The 18,175-nt window shown below is 54.2% G+C and overlaps 1 protein-coding gene across 1 annotated transcript; it reads right to left on the bottom strand.

Moving 5' to 3' along the window:
* Window positions 1-15,178: 15,178 nt before the first annotated feature.
* Window positions 15,179-16,785, bottom strand: HOXC12 (homeobox C12; the record flags this gene model as incomplete). Its single annotated transcript, XM_082849581.1, has 2 exons — window positions 15,179-15,417; window positions 16,185-16,785. The coding sequence occupies 2 exons, from the start codon at window positions 16,783-16,785 to the stop codon at window positions 15,179-15,181; spliced, it is 840 nt and encodes a 279-aa protein (XP_082705707.1).
* Between the last annotated feature and the right edge of the window lie 1,390 nt (window positions 16,786-18,175).

Here is an 18,175-nt window from a genome sequence, read left to right as displayed (position 1 = left end):
GCCTTTCTTCCCACAGGACGCGTCTGAGCAGCTGAAAATCAGTTTATTGAAAGGTTCTAGACTGGGTACCAGAGCAACTGCCCACAAGCAGAAAGCAACCTGGCATCCAAGGAGGAGCCACTAGGGCATCATCTGTTCTGTTCAGATCAGCAGGAGGAACTGAAGCCCCCGGGGACACAGTCCACCGCACCCTTAGGAAAAGCCAGAAATGGCCCAAACCCTCTTTTAACTCCTAACTCTTGTTTAAAATTGGTTTCCACTGTAAAAATATTATTTGTATTTGATTTTCCTTGTTGAACTTGACAAGGTACTGAGGCCCCGAGAGTAGATGGGGAAGACACAAAAAATGGTACCTTGAGCCCAAATACAACCCCTCCCCAAATTATTCTTTCCCAACCCTCCTGTCTCCTCAAATTTGCTTTAGAGCAACCCCTGGTTTGGAACAGCCTTGGCCATGGGTCCCATTCTCAGGGAGGCTCTGGCATACCCACGGATAGGTCTCTGGCATCCCTCTACCCATTCATTGCTGGGCACTGCTTCCCGAGCCCTCCTTTAGTCCTGGCCGGATCTTAACTAAGGGCCAGATCTTAACTAAGGGCAAAAAGGAACTAGATTAGGACTTTGCTAACGAGGAGGCTGCAAGAAAAAAAAAAGCTGTTGCTTTTCCTCTTTCCCCTACCTCTTTTTATAGGGTGTACTGGGGCCGGCGTTTTTAATTATAATGATGGGGAACTATGGACTATGGCTTTTATGGGGTTTGTCCTCTCCTCATTAAACTCGAGTTTATTGGAGGCAAAATGCTCCCCAAACAGTGATGGGAACTGGTAAGAGGGAGCTGAGAGGTACCCCTTGCAGAGGTGTGGGTGAGCATTCAGAGTCTCCACTCTGGCTTTCCCCACTTCCCCCCAGGGCCCTGGTTCCCCCTCAATCCTGGCCTCCTGGGCCTTGTGGGGCCCAAGCCCCCAAGGCAAATTCTGCACCGCCAGGGCCGACAGTGGGGAGGGGGTTTGCTTCCTGTGAGGAGACAGCTGTGGGCCTGAGCACTTGAATTTGACCACCAAAGTTTATTCCAGGGCCACCATAAAAGTGAGCCAGGCTGCTACAAGGAGCTGCTGGCGGCTCTGTTTCCTTGAAACAAAAAAGAAAGGCAAGAAAGAATGTCAAAGGAGCGGATGTTCAGGAAATTCTAGGTTCTCCCAATAGAGGCTTGTGAACATTAATATTTTTCCCCCTAAAATTAAGGCACAAAGTTCAAAAAATTTTTTTCTACTTTTGGTCTGACTTTTAATTTTTTAACAACTTAAAAAAATCCCAACAACTGGAGGTTGCTGCTGGGGTCAAGGAGAGAAGGCCTTGGCTGCTGAAGTCGGGGAGACATTGATTGGCAAAAGTGCCCACGGTGTGGGCGTATGGGCGAGTGGCCTCCCTGCCCAGTCCTAGGTCCAGGCCACCCTGAAGCATAGGCTGAGCTGCCTGCCCCAGCCGGCATCCCTGAGCATCCGTGCCTCCCCCGACGTGAGACCCAAAATCGGTCCCCAAGTTGATTCCCAGGAACCCTGGCAAGCCCCATGCCGTGGAGAGGAGGCTGCCTTCCCCCCTCATCTCATGGGTGCCTGTGGCCTCTCCACCTACTGGAGTCCCAGCTTTCACCTGAAATCCTCCTTAGCAGGGCCATCCTGCCCGCCCCACTGACTCTGGGTGGCCTCATTCAGGCAGCTAGCAGGCAGCTGCTGCGGTCTGGGCAGCCACCTCGGTACTCTGGCCAGGGCCACGACAGACTCTTCCCTTTCACACACAGACACCAGAGGTGGCTTCAGAAGGGGGCAGTATCTCCAGGTCCTAGCCCAGCACCCCACACACAGTACTGGGCCCCCTCAGAACTTGTCCACCTCCTGCTGCTGCTCTGGAGAGAGCAGACTGCGGTAGGGAAAGGGGCCCACCCCACAGACCAAGAACTGGGAGGAAACCCCAGTTTGGAGAAAGGGGGCCCTTAGAGCTCTCCAGTCTGTAAGTTCAGTTTGTGTGGGGTCAATAAAGAGATAGGCAATCAGCGCATGGGCACCCTCAGTGGATCCGAGGCTGGGCCAGCGAGGATTGCATCCTTTTGCACAAATCTCTCTCCCTTGCAATGCCACTGAGTTTAATAATCCCTTTAATGTGCTTGGGGATTTTCAGGCCAGCGGTTTATCCTGCACCCCGTGACACCTCCCACCCCCAGCCAGGGAACTAGAAGGGAAAGGGACCGCCAGTTCTCAGACTCCCATCTCTCCTCAGCCCTGGCCATTGCCCCAAGCCCAAGGCCCCAAGTCAGGTCACCTAAGAGGACGCTGCTGCAAGGTTCCTCCGGCCCCTGGACAGGAAAGGAGGAGGGAGAAGGGCAGCCCCTCTGCCCCCACAGCCCCACCCCCTTTCCTCTTCGGAGGAGGGATTGTCCTGGGAGGCTAGCAACGCGACCCCATTTCTCCCAATAAAAGTCCCATTTTACGAGCCAGTTTCACTGGCCCCTCACCAAATGCTCTAAAAATCAAGGAAATGTCTTAAAAGCAGTCTGGAAATGGAGCCCCTACCATTGGACCTTGGTCTCCAAACTCAGCTGCAACAGCACACACACACAAAATGCCTTTTCTGGGCAGAACTGCAGTGCTGAGCCACCCAGATCTCCGAACTCTTGGCCCAGTGCAGGCCGGGTTGGCCGGAGCCGCCATTCCCTGGCTTCAGCGCCTACGTAGGCTCGGACCCAGTCCTCGCAGATCAAAGTGAGCTGGCGGCATTTTTATGAGATCAACTTCAGTGGCTCGTTACTTGTGATCAGATGCCTGCGTTGAAAATGCAAAAGGGAACAGCCCATCAACCCGAAAAGGAAAAGGAGAGAGAGAGAGAGAAGGCGCAGGCATGGGGTGAAAATATTCAGGTGACACATAGCAAGAAGATTCCAGTCACCCACAAAAAAGACCCTTTGCCTGCAGCAAGAATTGTTTGTGGGTCAGTCCCAGCCTCCAGGCCCTGCCATTTCTCCCCGGTTTCGGGAGCCAGGAAACCTGACTTGCCTGTGTTCTGAAGCCTGATACGAAAGCTTCCACAGTGTGGACCTGCCACGTGGGGCAGAATGTGGCCGCCTGCACTCCCTTGCCTCAGCGGGGAAGTTGCCTTCTGCTCAAGATTCAAAAGTCTCTCCCATTTTGCTGCTCTCCTCTCTGAGGTCTCCGTGGTCCTCCGGTCACTACAGCCAGAAGTTGAGTTACAAGAAGATTCGCCGGAGATTTATCGCCTGGCCCCAAACTTGGAGAGCCTCGTTGTCATAAACAACCGTCTATTGTCTAGACTTTTATCTCCGGGTATGGATCGTGCACTATTGAGGCTCAGGAGACGCGGGCCTTGCTCTATGGGGTGTGCGTGCAGCTGAGTGCCTGCCCCCTTGCCCCCAGGGGTTTCTGTGGGTAGGTTTAGGAGGGGACGCAAGTGTGCGTGTGCCCTTGGAGCTGGGCAGGTATACCTGAGTGTCCAAGGGTGAGGGCTCGAAATGGGGAAGGTCTGTCTGTGCCTGGGAACGTTCTGGTGCATGTCCTTGTGTGTTGGGTCAGAATTTGTCACGGTATGCTTCGTTTCTCGGGCATTTTAAGTGTTCCTGTCTGGGCTTTTGCGGGTTTTATTAACCTGTATCCGCTTGGCCTGTTATGTCCCTTGGAAGCAGATCATCTGGTGGTTTTCAGTATTGGGCCCATTGTGTGTGTGTGTTTGGCTTCTCTGAGAAAATGGGTTTGGGTGATACCTTTCCGGTCTCTCCCTCAGATTTCTGCACCACCTCAGCCTAAATCACACCTCAGCCTCTGCCTTCACCACCACGTCTTGCCTTGCTTCGCTCACTGCAAGTCCCTGCCTCTCCCAAGTGACTACCAATTTTCTGTCACAGACACAAAATACATTTTTGCAGGATGAGGTCTGGCTATCTTTGCCTTTCCCACACTAGGGGGAAATGTCGCAGCTCGTAGTGAACTCCCTCCCTTCTTGGGGCTCCCCTTCTCTGGGCTGAGGGGGACATCAGAAAGGGCTTCCCCAGTCCACTCTGACCTTTAAAGATACTCTCCAAACAACTCCAGATAATGACAGAGAGGGCCTGCCACTCCCTCCCTGGCGCTTCCCGGCAGCAACTGTCCTCACCCTGGCCACCCCCTCCGCCCCTTGAGCCCAGGCATAGGACGTTTGCCCAGATTAAACGTCAGTGGGAGAGACACTTATCACCTTAGATCTCAGGGTCAGAGGCTGTTTTTGAAAGCCAGGCTCCTTTAACACCAGCAGAGATAATCAAATCCTCCCCCTTTGTTTCTCATGATCAGAACACAGGGTGGCAGGGCTCCAGGCATACAGGCCTGGGAGCTCCCTGCCTGCCCCCACCGCTCCTGGCAGCTCCCACCTGGGCCCCAGACCCCACTTCAGGTCCCAGATAGTTCTTAGGCACCCTCAACCAGGTAGGTCAAGTGGGACGGGACTGATCCCAGACTCCGTCCGGTTTTCCAGTTGAGAAGGGTGTAGGTGACAACCAGCAGGGGTTTGTGGGGCATCAGATTTAACCAGAAGCCCCCCATCAGTGCACCCCTCCCTTCCCTTGCCATTAGAATTCCCATTTCTCTCTCCCCCCCCCCCCCCTCCGCCCTAGTGCTGCTACCCTGGTACCCTGGAGGGAGAGGGCCAATGATTCTACTTCAGGCTCCTTTCTTCGGCCGCCTTCCTTCGCCTGAGTCCGCCGGCTGCCCGCTGCCCGCTGCCCGCTGCCCGCTGCCCGCTGCCGGCTTCCCGCAGCCCAGCCCGCCGCTGCCTCCACTCCGGAACTCACTTTCCCTCCAGCGTGCAGGCTGCGGCGTCGCCTTACTCCGCCTCTCTCCCTGCCTCCCTCCATCCCTGCCTTTCCCCCACGTCTCAGACCAACAGATATCTAATATACTTGTCTAGGCTGAGCCGGCTCAACGCTGGGGGATCGCAGCCGCGTTACAGGGTCCTAGCGCGGCGCGCTTCGCTCCCCGTCCCTCAGCTGCAGCCCCCTACTTTGCTAGTTGCCGGGTTCAACAGCTTCTCTCTCGCTTTGCCGCTTCTTCCCCCTTTCTTTCCGCCTCTGGATATGAGAAATAAATAAATCCACGGCTCCTGCCTCATCAGCCCTCCCCACTCCTGCTGCCTCACTCCCCCTCCTCCTTACCGAGTGTACCGCCTTGTTTTCGAAGAAAATCTTAATAGTCAGACATCTAAGCTGTAAATGAACATTTTTTTTCTTTGTGACGGCTAATTTTCTCTCCAATTCTTACGTCTTGCTCCGCTTCGCGGTGGAATGGAATGGATTTAGAAGTCTGCGTATGGGAGGGGGTGAGTGGAGAGATGGAGCCCAGAGTTACAGGCGGTGGCGAGAGATACGGAAGACGGAGAGATACGGAGAGAAAAAAAGGGATTGGGGTGGGGAGAGGAGGGAGGGAGAGGGAGGGATGGATGGAGGGAGGGCGGGAGGGAGGGGGCCCCAGCTGGCGGGAGCGGAGCCAGAGAGAGAGAAAAGGAGAGAAAAGTTTCCCGGAGTCTTCATTAGTTGACTTCTCTGTCCACTGCTTCCCCCAGCCGGCCGAGCTCACCCCCAATAAAGGAAGGAGGGGGGGGGTCTTTTTTTTTTTTTAAGGCCCCAAAGAGTCCAGTGTTTACAAGACCAGAAATGCCACGGCCACGTCCTGGCAGAAAGAAAGGCTGAAATGGAGGACTGACGCCTTCCTTATAAGGTACGATGCTAACTTGACCTTCACTTTGTCAGGGCGCCCCCCGCCCACCCAGACCGCTGCAGGCGGCCAGGCAGAGCCCAGGCGACCCTGGCCTCTGCCTCCCTGCTTCTTTTTCTCTGTCAAATCTCTCCTTTCCTTTTTTTTCACTTCATCTTTTTCTCTTTTGTCCTTTTCTTCACTTTTTCCTACCTTTTTCTTTCTTATTCCCTTCCTTCTCTTTTTCCCCTGCTTTTCTTCTTCCTGTCCCTTTCCTTTCACTCATTCCTTTTATTCTTGCCCACTGGTTTCATGGCTTCCCTTGATTCTCTCTTGCCCAGCTCTCTATTGCAATCTCTCTCTCTCTCTCTCTCTCTCTCTCTCTCTCTCTCCTGATCTTTTGAATCCCGGAAACAAGAATAAATATTTTAAGTACTCTCCCATCCCCACCCCAGCTGACCTCCACAGCCCTATCCTCTGCCCCCATCCAGGTATCCCTGGGGAAGAGGGTCCAGGAAAGAAGGCCGATTTAGGATTATAGGGGCTTCACTCTGGGCCCAGTGCCCACTTGAGGATGGCAGTGAATTTGGTTTTGGTAAGACTCTGTTTTCCTCTCACTGGACTCACCCGCCAAGTCTCTGTGACCCTAGTCGTCTTGAATGGAGGACGAAGCCCTTGTTGTGGCAGTATGGGGAGAGCAGAGACCACTGCTCTTGAGACTAAGGGGGAGACTTAAGGACCAAATTGTTGTTTGCCCTTCTCTCAGCTTCCAGCCCCTAAAATCCTAGAGATTTCACTTAAGACCTTTGGGGAGGGAATTTAGAGAATTAGGGATTTCTGGAGATTCCCACACACATGAAAATAGGAAAGAGATAGATTATCCAGGCCTCTCTGCTTTGCCTCTTGTTGCCTCCCATGCTCCAACAAAGCCTCGGACATTAACTCTAATCATATCTTGTGTGGCTATAAAATAAATGATATTATGGACACCCCTATAATTATCTATTATTCACTTACTTGTGATAATTAAAATACTGGATGAGGCAGATCTATGCAGACAATGTAAAGCCAAGCAGATATCCTGGAAAATGAAAGTGAATCTGTGTCCATTCTTGAGTATGTTCCAGAATCTGTAAGCCTGCTAGGACCTCCTGGATTTAGAAGTAGCCATCTTGTAGGGGATAGGGTCATATTGGGAGACGCTACCACTTCCTTTTCCCCCCTACATCCCACTTCTCCTCCTCCTTTGCACAGACACCAGAGAGGATCAGACAATCAAAGGGAAATTCTTTCTCTCTCCCCCTACAATTATCCAGATAATTGCATGAATTCTTCCTTGAACATTGCTGTGTAGTCAGGGTTGAGATTTCAGCAGGAAGTGCAAGGGACAGGATTCCAAATGGGGGAAGCTGAGAGAGAGTCCTGTGTTCTTACATTCCCATACTTTATAGTTCTGTCTAGTGTTACATTGTTTCTTCAGGCAAAGATCTTTGTTCGCTTTCAGTCATATTTCTCCCTTCCCCCTCCCTTTCTCTCTCTCTCCCTCCTCCCTTTTTCCGGTCCCTTTAAAGGAGACCCAGATCATCCTCTGCTCTTAATAGATGACTATAAAAGTAAAATTAATTCCCCCCTGCCTTTTAATATCAATATCTCTCTGTTAAGTATGCACATTGGTGAGAATAAACAGAATTAAGTGCTGCAACCCAAACCAGCAATTATATCCAAGGGTTTTTTGGGGGGGAGTGTTTCGTTGTTATTTGTTTTTTTGTTTTCCATTGGGCTTATCTGGGAGTGTTTACTCTGCCGAGAGATAACCAGGGGGTATTTGTATTATTTTTACAAGCTCATTGGGGCCTGAGCCAGTACCAACCTGGTAGAAAAAGCAACCATGAAGCCAGAGAGAGAGCCAAAGGAGGGAAGAGAGCGCCAGATGGAGATGAAAAGGAACCACGCGGAGAAATGCAGGGAAAGAAGGAGGCGGCAGGTCCCGGAACAAACGTGGCAGAGGGCAAGACAGGCGCTCAAGGACAGAGGTTTATGTATTTTTATTAAATTTTTTTAAAATTTGGGGCTCAGTGAAGAGAAGGGATGACTCAGGAAAGGGGAGGGGAGAGGGGATTATTCGAGTTACAGCGTGACCACCCCAGAAGGGGAGAACACTGGATACACCAGATCCTCGGTGATCCCCGGTGCTGGTGCTGGAGCAGGAGCTGCACTGGGCTCGCTCTGGTTCCGATTTGCCGCCGTCCCACAGCCCGTCGGGCTGGGCTATCGAAGCCCCCCCTCGCGGCCACCAGGGCTTCCTCGCTCTCCTTATCATTCCATCTTTATGACGAGTCTTGTTAACAAGACCAGCGAGCTGGCCACGCACATCTATCTCTGCCGCTCGAGCTCAGCCAAGCAGCGGCCGGCGGGGGCGGGGTGGGGAGGGGACTGGCGAGGCACTAATTAATTGATTTCTCTGGACAGTAAAGTATGGCCGCATCTACATGGAACCTATCGACTCATAAACAATATCTCTGTTGGGTGTGTGTATTGTCTCTCAAAGAATTTTTCCATAGGCGTGTGTCATGTAGTCCAGGATTTTTAGCTGCTAAAGAAAGACCCAAGTGGGTTTCATTTTTAGGGGGCCAGATCGGAGTTAGCTCAGCTCCAGAAAATACTTTATGACTGCCTCTGAAAAAGCGTTGGGAATGGGTTTTGTTGAGAAAAACTTGGGTTATTGGATAACCTTTCCCAGTTGCTTGGTTAAGGTTAAGGATGGGAACTGGAGTCGAGGAGTTGGGCAGGCCGGAGTCCTCTTCCCGGTCGTCTGGGACGGAGTGGGGCTGCTCTCGGATTTGAGAGGAGCATAGAAGACAAGGTCCAGCCTTTACTTCATACTTCCCTGGACTTGAGTTTTTAAAGTAAATTTTTAAAAAGTTAAACAAACCTTAGCTTTCAAGAAGCCCTTGCATGCCCAGCACACAGCCGGAACCTACCTGTTACACACCTCACCTGGTTGCTGCGCTTCCTTCTTTCCCCCTTTCCTAACTGGCAGCTCAGAGTAACTATATTTATATTATATCTAGAAGAACACATCCTGAGACAGAAGGGGTAACGTAATTATACAATGCTAATTTCATACAGGAGTGGTTATGCAGTCAGACCCTGCCGCAAACAGGACCTAGGGCTCTAAATATAGACCCTGACCTCAGACAAGAGAAGCAACAGTTAAATAGAGATAGAAGACCACTCATATAAATAATCCACGTAGACACAGAAGGGGGTTTGTAAAAGACAGAAATAATAGAAATACAGGACAGAAAAGAGGTTCAGCTGATAGAGAATGTCATTGCCAATGCCTGAGCTTCCTCCTGCTACTGTTTTTAAGATTGCCAGAGAAATGTGTATTATAAATACAGTAATATGTGAAATCAAAGTATGTACTTCAATGTATTTGGTACACATACACCATGTATACAAACATAATTCACAGAATATATTTTTCATACACTGGGTTGATAGGCACTTTGTGTATATATAATAACATGATGTATATTTTTCATGCAGCTTTTTAATGTGGATATATTAATATCTGGATGCATTGTCCATGTACTGATTTTATATGCCCTTTGGAGTGTGTACATCCATGGAGCTAAATAGATGTAGGACTGTACCTTCCCTGCGCAGGATGTGTGCAAGTGTACTGTTTAATCTATGTAAATGAATTTTTACATGTGATTGGTATACATGCTATATGTAATCTTTTCCCAGGAGGTTGTTTTCCCATACAATAGATAAGAGTGCCTCCATATGTATATTTTCTAGAGAAATATATTTTCCATGCCCAGAGTACATGTAATATAGATGACTGTGCATTTTAGACTGTTTCAGTATATCGGTTATGTCGGCAGTATGGCCAAGCGTGCATTTTGTGGAACGGCTTTTCCATGCTCCGAATGTGGACTGTGCGTCTTTCACAGGGAGCTTTTCTAGCAACAACTGCCGGTGAGTTCCGCACAGACCGGTCGTTGAAGGAAGTTCTCCACTCCGGTTCAGGGAAACTGACAAACGGAAGGCTTATCTCGGAGTCCCCAGGAAGCGGCTCCGGCTCAGAGAGGAGAACTCACCCCCAGGCAACCGGCTGGGTCACAATGGCTAAAGGTCCGCTGCGTTTGGTCTCATCCAAGCCCAGTTCCTCGGCTCCGGTGCCAGGCTCCCTCGGGCGGCACAGCCTTTCGGAGCTTGGGGCAGAGCCGCCGGCGGTGACGAACCCGGCGGGAGGGCGGGCCGCCGCTGTGGGGACGCCGCGTGCCCAGCAGAGGGAGGGCACTTGGGAGAAAGGCCTGGTTCCCGCAGCCCGGCAGCGCCTCGGACTCGGGCTGTTCTTTGAGGTCACCCACAAACCCACGGAGCGCCCCCCCGCCCCCGGGCTGTGGCTCAGGGCCGAGCGGCTGGGCGGGTCCGGGTCTTCGCGATCTCCGCGGATCTGGCCAGCAGGGGTCATCCGGTCCTTCGCGGGAGCCGGCGGCCCTCGCGCGGCGACCGGAACTGCCGGCTCTGTTCGGGCGGCGGGGCCGGGGCTGGGAGGCGCGCCGGGTTTCCTCTCCCCGGGACCCCGGGCACACCGGAGCCGGGGCCGGGCCAGGCGGGCGGGGAACTGGACTGAGGCCCCGGAACCCTGTCCGCCGGGCCGGGGCACGGAGCGCTCCGGGCGCGGGGAGGGGAGCGAGCGGCCAGGCGCCCGCGTCGGCCACCAGCGGCCGGCGGGCCTTTGTCTCGGGGCCTCCCCTGAGCGGCGATCGCGAGCTCGGACCCCAGCTGCCGCGGTGCTGCGCGTCCGGTGGCGGAGGGCCCGGGACGCACGCTTCTCCGCGGAAAACCGGCAGCTCCGTCTCGACGGAGGCGGATACCGAAGGGCGGCCGCTCGAGCCTAACGCTCGGCTTATACGCGGCTGCGGGATCCCAGGCCTGCAGCCCACCTCGCGCTAAATTTCACCGAGACCTTCGGCGCCTCCCTGTGCCCGCCGCGCAGAGAGGGTTGGGGGCTCCGGGGTGCGTTTCCCCCACGGGTCGGGGGCCTAAAAACCTCTCCTACTTTACTGGTAATGGCGGGGAGGATGGGCGGGAGCTCCGGCCGGTCCGGAACCCAAGGTCCCGGGGGTTTGATTTTTCGAAGATCGGGGCCGGCGGTCCCTGCACCGCTCTGGGTCTGAGCCATCGATCGTGCCGGGTTTCCGGCTGCATTAGCATCCACAGAGCCCGGGCTGCCGGGCCCATCTCCCGCCCGCTCGATAGTGGCTTTAAATACCCTAGCTGCTTGTACGCAGCTCAGAGAGGAGTAGAACTGGGTGATAATCAGGGCCAAATACACAACTCATTTGAATGGCATAAGCTTACACATACACAACAGTGAAATTATTTTTCTACCTGGATTATCCAGATAACTCTCTCCTTTTCTTGTTCCTCAAGACCCAGTTAGAGACACAGGGTGCCTTGTCTTAAATCAGTGGAGTAAATTGTAGTTTGAGGGCTTAAGCCAGACAAACACTTGCAAAATAGATGCAATCTTTGCCCAGATCCAGAGCTCAGCCAGGTCCTGGGTATTTGGGTTGTGGCTGCAGCCATGACCTTCTCTTTGGCCAGGAGACCCAAGGACTTGTTATTCAGCCGTTGGGAGGAGGTTATAGTGTTTTTCCTTCGCTGACAGCTTCCCCAGTTATTGAGTCTCAGGGCCTGCATAGACAAAACCCAACAAGGAACCTTCTCTCTCAGATCTGCAGTGTCTCTGGGAATAAACCAAGGGAATAAATTAAAGGCCAGTTATTCCTGACCTCTCTAAATTCCCTCTTTCCTATTTAGCCAGAAAGGCCTTCACTGTTAACTCTTCCTGTATAGATGTGGCTTAAGAAGAGGGTAGTCTCTTGCCTGGATTCACTGGGATTCAGACCTCCCCCCACCTTTATTCAGACTCAAGGGTAGCCACTCAGTCCCTCCCCTACACCACCAGCTCAAGGCTGCCAGAAGCTATCCAGTCCCCAGCCTGCCCTGAACTCTGTGGGCCCTTTCTAGGAGTACTGCTAAAGCTTGGGATCTCCTTCCTGCCTGAATCCTTCAGATGCACACTCAGCAGGGGATTGGGGCAAAGGGAGGATGGGATTTGGTCTAAATCTGCTACTTTTCCTAGTTGCAGGAGTAAAGAAAGGAGGGGAGAAAGAGAAAGAAAGATTTCAGGGCAGGAGGCGTGGCTCGGGAGGCTGGGCTCAGAGGGGGGCTCTTGTTATTCTGGAGGAGGCCCGGGAGGGTGGAGGGGGAATTTGGAGGAGACTCCGTGATTGGAGCCTGGCTGTGAGAAAGGGAAACTCGGGGATCAGAGGCTCACGGGTGGAGGCAGAGGGAGGGCATCCCATCCATAAGGAAGGAGTGAGGTGGAGGTGCAGAGGACTCCTGGGCTCAGCTGAGACTAGACTCTGGCCTGGACCTGGGCCTCTCTCTGTCATGGCCTGGAGGGGCCGCAGCTGACAGAGGCGGAGCCTATTTCACCAGCTTCAAGGGGTCTTTAGTACCCTCTTCAGTCATCTTGCAGTGCACAAAATGTGCTCTCAGAGTGAAGCCACAGGGTTAGAACCATCAGGGTGAAGTGTGGACCCACCAACCCCTGCCCCTACCCCATGGCACTCTCACCATCCCAGTTCCAACCAGCTCTTGCCCCTACCCTGGCTTCACTTCTTGGAGATCTTGCAGCTCAGACTTCCTTTTTGTGGTGCTGAAGGTAGTTTCAGCCTCCTCCGGGCTGTCCACATTATTTTTACAACCCCACGACTCCTCAGATATCCCTCTCCTCCCCCCTAATCTACCATCCCCCAATTTTCTCTCTGCTAGTAATTGCTTGGGACTGGAGATGGCAGCTCATCAACAGATCTTGGTTGCTTGTATATTTTTGTTGCCCCTGCAACCGCTCTTCCTTTATTATTATACGTTTACTATTTTTATTATTCACCTGGGCTGGAAAAAGTAAAGTGGGGGAACAGCTAGGAGGTTGGGGATCCCATTCTTTCTGGGCATAGGAGACCGTGTGTATGGAGCCAGTTTAAAATTTTTCTCTCAAAAAAATCACATCATCATACCATCATGTTTTAATTATTATTATTAATATTAATATGATGAAGCAACTCTGTACAAGGACTATATAAAGGGAAAACGTGCTAGAGACAGACGTTTGCATAGGAGGGCACACTACAGAGAACCGGGGAGGGAGGAAAGGAGGGCATCTACCCACAGGGATCACACTAGGTACTAGCAACAGACACAGAGAACAGGACACAGATTGACAGAGAAGCTCACAGAAATCAAGTTTAAAGCGACAGGAAGAGAATATTGCATATCTTTGTCCCCCCATCCCTTTTGGAGTGTTTTGGTCTCCTTTATTAAGCTGGGAGGGTCAGGCTGGAGTGGTGAAACTCAAATCCAACACCCCAGAGACCAAGAGGTCACAGGAGGGGCTGTATGAAAGGGTACATGGGTGACCAGGCAAAGAGGGGAGTGCCTCATACCCAGCGCCAGCCCACAGGGGAGTGTGCAGACAGCTGGAACGGTGGTGATTTCTGCAAACGTGTACATAGGTTAATGTGGGTGGGGAAGTGTGTCAGGTGCCCAGTGGGGGATGAGGGTATGTGATTGTACGGCTACTCTGCAGGGCTGTATTTGGGGATATGAGGCTGCCTCTTCGCAAGTACAGTCAGGAGAGTGGTGTGGGCCAAGTGCTGTACTGGGCAGCTGTGCCTATATGTTTGCCCATGCCTCTGCACAGTCTTTCACAGGGACTTGAATCTGGTGGGAGAGTGGATTGCCTTTCCAGGGTGTGGAAGGAGAGACTTTCCCCAGGTGGGAAGAACTCCAAGCTGGCGGGCCAGTTTCACACTGTCCAGGCTGGCCTTAACTCCCATCATTCCCCTGCTTCTCGCCCTCTTGATCCTGGCAAGGGTGGGTCAGCAGGTGGGAGGTTGGGGGACTCTCACCAAGGGGAATCAAAACAGAGTGCAAGAAGGCAGGGGGGCTGCTTCACAGCTTCTCTTTCGGAAGCCAGCCTGGGATCTACTGGGCTGGGGCTGGGGCCTGAAGGGGGCTATGAATAAAAGGCCCTCGGCTGGAGAAGCCACTTTCTGGCCTCCAGTGGGTTTTGGGGATGTGCCCTTCCCTCTGCTCTGGTCCTCCTAATCTGCGTCTCCCTGGCCTGGGGGCGGAGACAGCGGATCCTGAGACAAAGGGCGCCGTTGGGGAGCAGGTGGAGTAGGGGTGGGTAAAAGAGAGAAAGGAGTTGGGTGGGGGGCTGCAGTGCCCCCTCCTTCATTGCCACCAGCCTGGGAAACCCGGGCTGAGCGGGGGCCTCCGCGGCCGGCAGCCCCTTTTAGGGGCGGATTCTCTTCCCGCCTCGTAAATTGCGCCGGTCCAGCCTCCGGCCGGCCGTGACCGTGAACGCCAGCGGCGAAGGGAGAATCTGCAGCGGCTGCCAGAAACTCTCTCGGCCAATCAATGCCGCGCTTCGCAGCTCCTTTTACAGCTTCCTGGGCTTCCCGGAGGGCCAGGTGGGGGTCCCTGGGGTGGCTACTGAACCTGAGGCTGCGTCCGCTCAGCTCTCAATTCCCCGCTTGCGGCTTCCGGTCCGCAGCCGCCTCAGCGGCAGGAAGAGTGGATGGCAGCACACCTGTGAGCGAATGGGCGCAGGGGGCTCGGGAGAGGGCTGGGGACCAGGAGACGGTTCGGTGGCCTGCCCTAGAGGGGACAAAAGCCTGATCATCACCTTGTCCACAGCCGGGTCTGCCAAATGCTTATGCCTGGGCCTGCTCTGTGTCCAGGCCTGGAGGACCCAGACCCCAGCGGACCTGGACATTGCTGGTCATTCTGTTCTCCCAAACCACACTTCCTCCTAGGTCCCCCCACTTCCTTCTGCCCTCCCAGAGCTACCCTGGCCCCTTCCCTGCTCTCTGCCCATCCTCCACTCTTGCTCCCTCCTCGCAGCCTCTCCTAACCCCAATAACTGCAAGTTCTGAGAGCCTTGGTCCCACTGTCCCCACCCTCGCCTACTCCTGCAGGCAGACAGACCTAAGACCACGGAAGGAAAGTGGTGGGAGGGGACGCCTGAGTCACCTTTCCTCCAGATCTTCAGACGGAGGCCCAACGCCCCGGTCCCACGTCAAACTAGCCCCTCCCCAGCGCCTCAGCCTTCCCTGCCTGCAGCTGTGGGCTTCCTCTCCCTGGCTGGGTTCTTCCTTTCTCTCTGGGACCTGGCAGGGTCTGCTGGGGGTGTGTGGGAGGGAACCACGAACAAAACAGACAAGAGGACGTCCCAGGAGGACCTGCCAGAGACGCCTGGCGTTCTAAGCGGGGACTGTGTCCCAGGCAGTGCCCCCTCTTTGCTCTCTGCCAGAGACAGGCTCAGTCTGGGGCTGGCGCCCGTGTCTTGCCCCCTAAAAGAAGGAGAGAGCTTGCTCCCTCAACAGAAGTCTTTTCTTTTTCATTCTGCGGTTCTGAAACCAGATCTTGACCTGCTGGTCACTAAGATTCAAGCGGTCTGAGAGTTCCCTCCGGCGCTGCCTTGTGATGAACTCGTTCACCAGAAACTCGCCCTCCAGCTCCGCCAGCTGCAACTTCGAATAGGGTTTGCGCTTCTTCCGTGAGCGGCTGTGGATCGGGTACCAGGGCGCGCCTGGGTGGAGATGAACCAGCAGGGTTGGCCAGGGGACCAAGAGGTGACAAGCCCAGTACCGTCGGTCCTTCCCCAGCCCTTTTCACCTTGGCCTAACACCCGACCCCAGGCTCTTCCTCTCCTCTCTTAGGAAGACTCCCATCCCCACCAACTCCTCTGCCTCCATCAATCTCTTTTTCCCCTTTCACTCTTTCTCCTTGCCTCCCCTACTTCTCACTGCAGTACCCCAGAACCTTCCAAATTCCTATCCTCTCACTTCTCCCCAAACCTCTTCTTCTCCAGGATATCCTGGCCCCTTCCTCTCACATCCTCCAGGATGGGGTCCTGATTAGTTAGAACAGACATGAGCGAGTGACAAGAGACAACCACTGGCCTTTCTTTAAAAAAAAAAAACAAAAAAAACGTAGGTAATGGGGGCCTGTGGGAAGGTGGAAAGAGAGGCCCTGGGAGGGCAGGGACCAGCCTCTGGGTCCCCACCCCCCAAGGCCTGGGGAAGTCTGTCAGAATCCCCTTTCTCCGGAGCTCCCTGCCCCCTCCAGCTGCAGGCCGAGGAAAAAGGGAATCTCTAGTTCTTTTACGGGGATATTTACATGTTTATAGGGCTTGCCCCCCCCAACTCCCTTTTTTAAAAGAAGCGCTTCCTCACCGCACAGTCTGTCACCCCAGGAGGCCCTAGCTCAGTCCTACACTGCCCACCACCCCCCCTGCCCCGCCCCGGGTCAGACGTCCCGTCCGGAGTAGCCTCGCGAATGGGCCGGAGTCCTTACCGCTGGCCGCGAGGCCGCCGCCGGGGTTTAAAGGCGATACCAAGCTGCCGGGGTCGCCCGCGCCGGCGCCCTTGTTGCCCTCGTTAAGCAGGGACGAACTGGAGTCGGATTCCAGCGACTGGCACGAGGGCGGGTCGTGCGGGGGTCCCGCGCCACCCTCGCCGCCTGCCGCGTAGTCGTACTTGAAACCGAGAGCAGGCGGCCCCGACGGCTCCAGCTGCAGCAGCGCTGCCCCGGGCCCGACTCCTGGGCCGGGGTCGCGCCCGCGCTCCTCACGCTTCAGGCCCCCGCCGCCGCCCTCGGCGCACGGCTCGCGGTAATAACCCTTGCTGTCCTCCACGCGCGCCAGCTCGCACGTGCGGCCGAAGGGCGGGTTGAGCGACACCGGGCTGCCGAGATAGGGCTGCGGATAGCCATTGCACGGCTCCGCCGACGGCCAGGGCAGCGAGCACACGTTGTCGCGGCGCGGGTAGGACAGCGAAGGCAGCCCGGGCAGCTGCGCCCCGGACGCACGGAAGTTGGGGAAGTAGAAGGTGTCTCCCGTGTGGATGTTCACCAGCGGCCCCACAAACCCGGGATTCAGGAGATTATGCTCGCCCATTTCCGCGGGGCCCGACCGGCAGCTTCTACTTTATTGCTATCTGACATTAAACATAGTTAAACCTGCACCGGCCACCCATTGGCCGTCCAGCTCACGTGGGCGCCGCCGCCAGGGGGATGGGTGGGGACAGAGAATCCCCCCACCCCGCACCAACTCCAACTTCCCCCTTCCCCAATGGGGGGGGGAGGGAACGAACCGCGGGGGCAGATTTATTCTCTGGCTTCTGGTTTTTAAAAAATCATATAAAACCTAACGCAGAGATCGAGGCAATCGCCCGACACGGGGCAAGAGGAAAAAAGCCACACCAAAAATACCCGCACATACACTCTTCTGCACCCTGCACTACCCCCCCAGATGTATTATCTTCTCACCAACAGCTGGCCGAGCCCAGCCCGTCCCTCTTTAATTAGCTCCTTTATTAACTAAAACCGTTGGAATTTACAATATCTCCCCAATAAATTACTATTAGATATTGTGTCATATAAAGTTTACTGGCTGTTTAAGGAGACGGATGAGCCCTTTGGCTCGGGGTTTATTTACAGTAGAGGAGAAGTGGGGGTAAAGACAGGTTTCCCTGCCGCTGTCTCTCCCAGCCCTGCCGCTGCTGTGCTCCTTTTCCTCAGCTCTTTCTCCCCAGGAATTTAGGGAGACACCTGGGGTCCTCTCCTCCAGGAAGGGCTCAGGGAGGATTACTAATGCTGGGTCTTCCCCATTCTCCAGCTGGGAGCCACCCAGCCACACACCTTCACTCACTGTCAGAGGAGGGATGCAGAAGAGAGGCAGAAGCAGCAGAAAAAGGAAGCGCCCAGCTCCATGAGGACTTGCCTGCCTGCTCCTGAAAATCTGGGGGCTGAACTACTCTTCCCCATGACTTCTGTGGGTCAGGGGGGCTTCTGGGGGCGTCTCTTGGAGACTTTGCAGCAAGAGGCTCTGGGCTCCCAGCAGGGCTTGGCTGGCCCAAGAGGCTCCTGATTCCCACTGTGGAGGAGACACTCACACCCCAGAACCAGCCTAGCATACCACTGGGACCATCAGATAACTGTGCCCAGCCCAATAGGTGTGCTGGGAGTAAGGGAAAGAATGCCAGAGAATTATCTTGTTAGGGGTTTAAAATTATTTTTATAGTGCTAACCTCAGTAGCTCCTTCCACAGAAGGCTGAGAACCCAACGCTGGCCATAGGCGAAATTAATCGACATCTGGAAACCACAATCCGGTCTCAACCAAGTCCACAGACACAGCCAAACAGATTAAAATGAAAAAGGAAACAAACCCTCAAAACTAGGTGTATTCTATTGGAGTCCAGTAGACACAATACTCAGATTTCTATGCGATTACTTCGGGCTCCAGCAAAAGCATGGCTTTAAGTAATACCAGGTGAGATCAATAGTT

This window comes from Leucopleurus acutus (assembly GCF_964270905.1).
Source record: "Leucopleurus acutus genome assembly, chromosome: 11".
Taxonomy (NCBI): Eukaryota; Metazoa; Chordata; class Mammalia; order Artiodactyla; family Delphinidae; genus Leucopleurus; species Leucopleurus acutus.
Note: the sequence above shows the minus strand (reverse complement) of the source record. Positions and strands in the feature narration are given on the sequence as shown.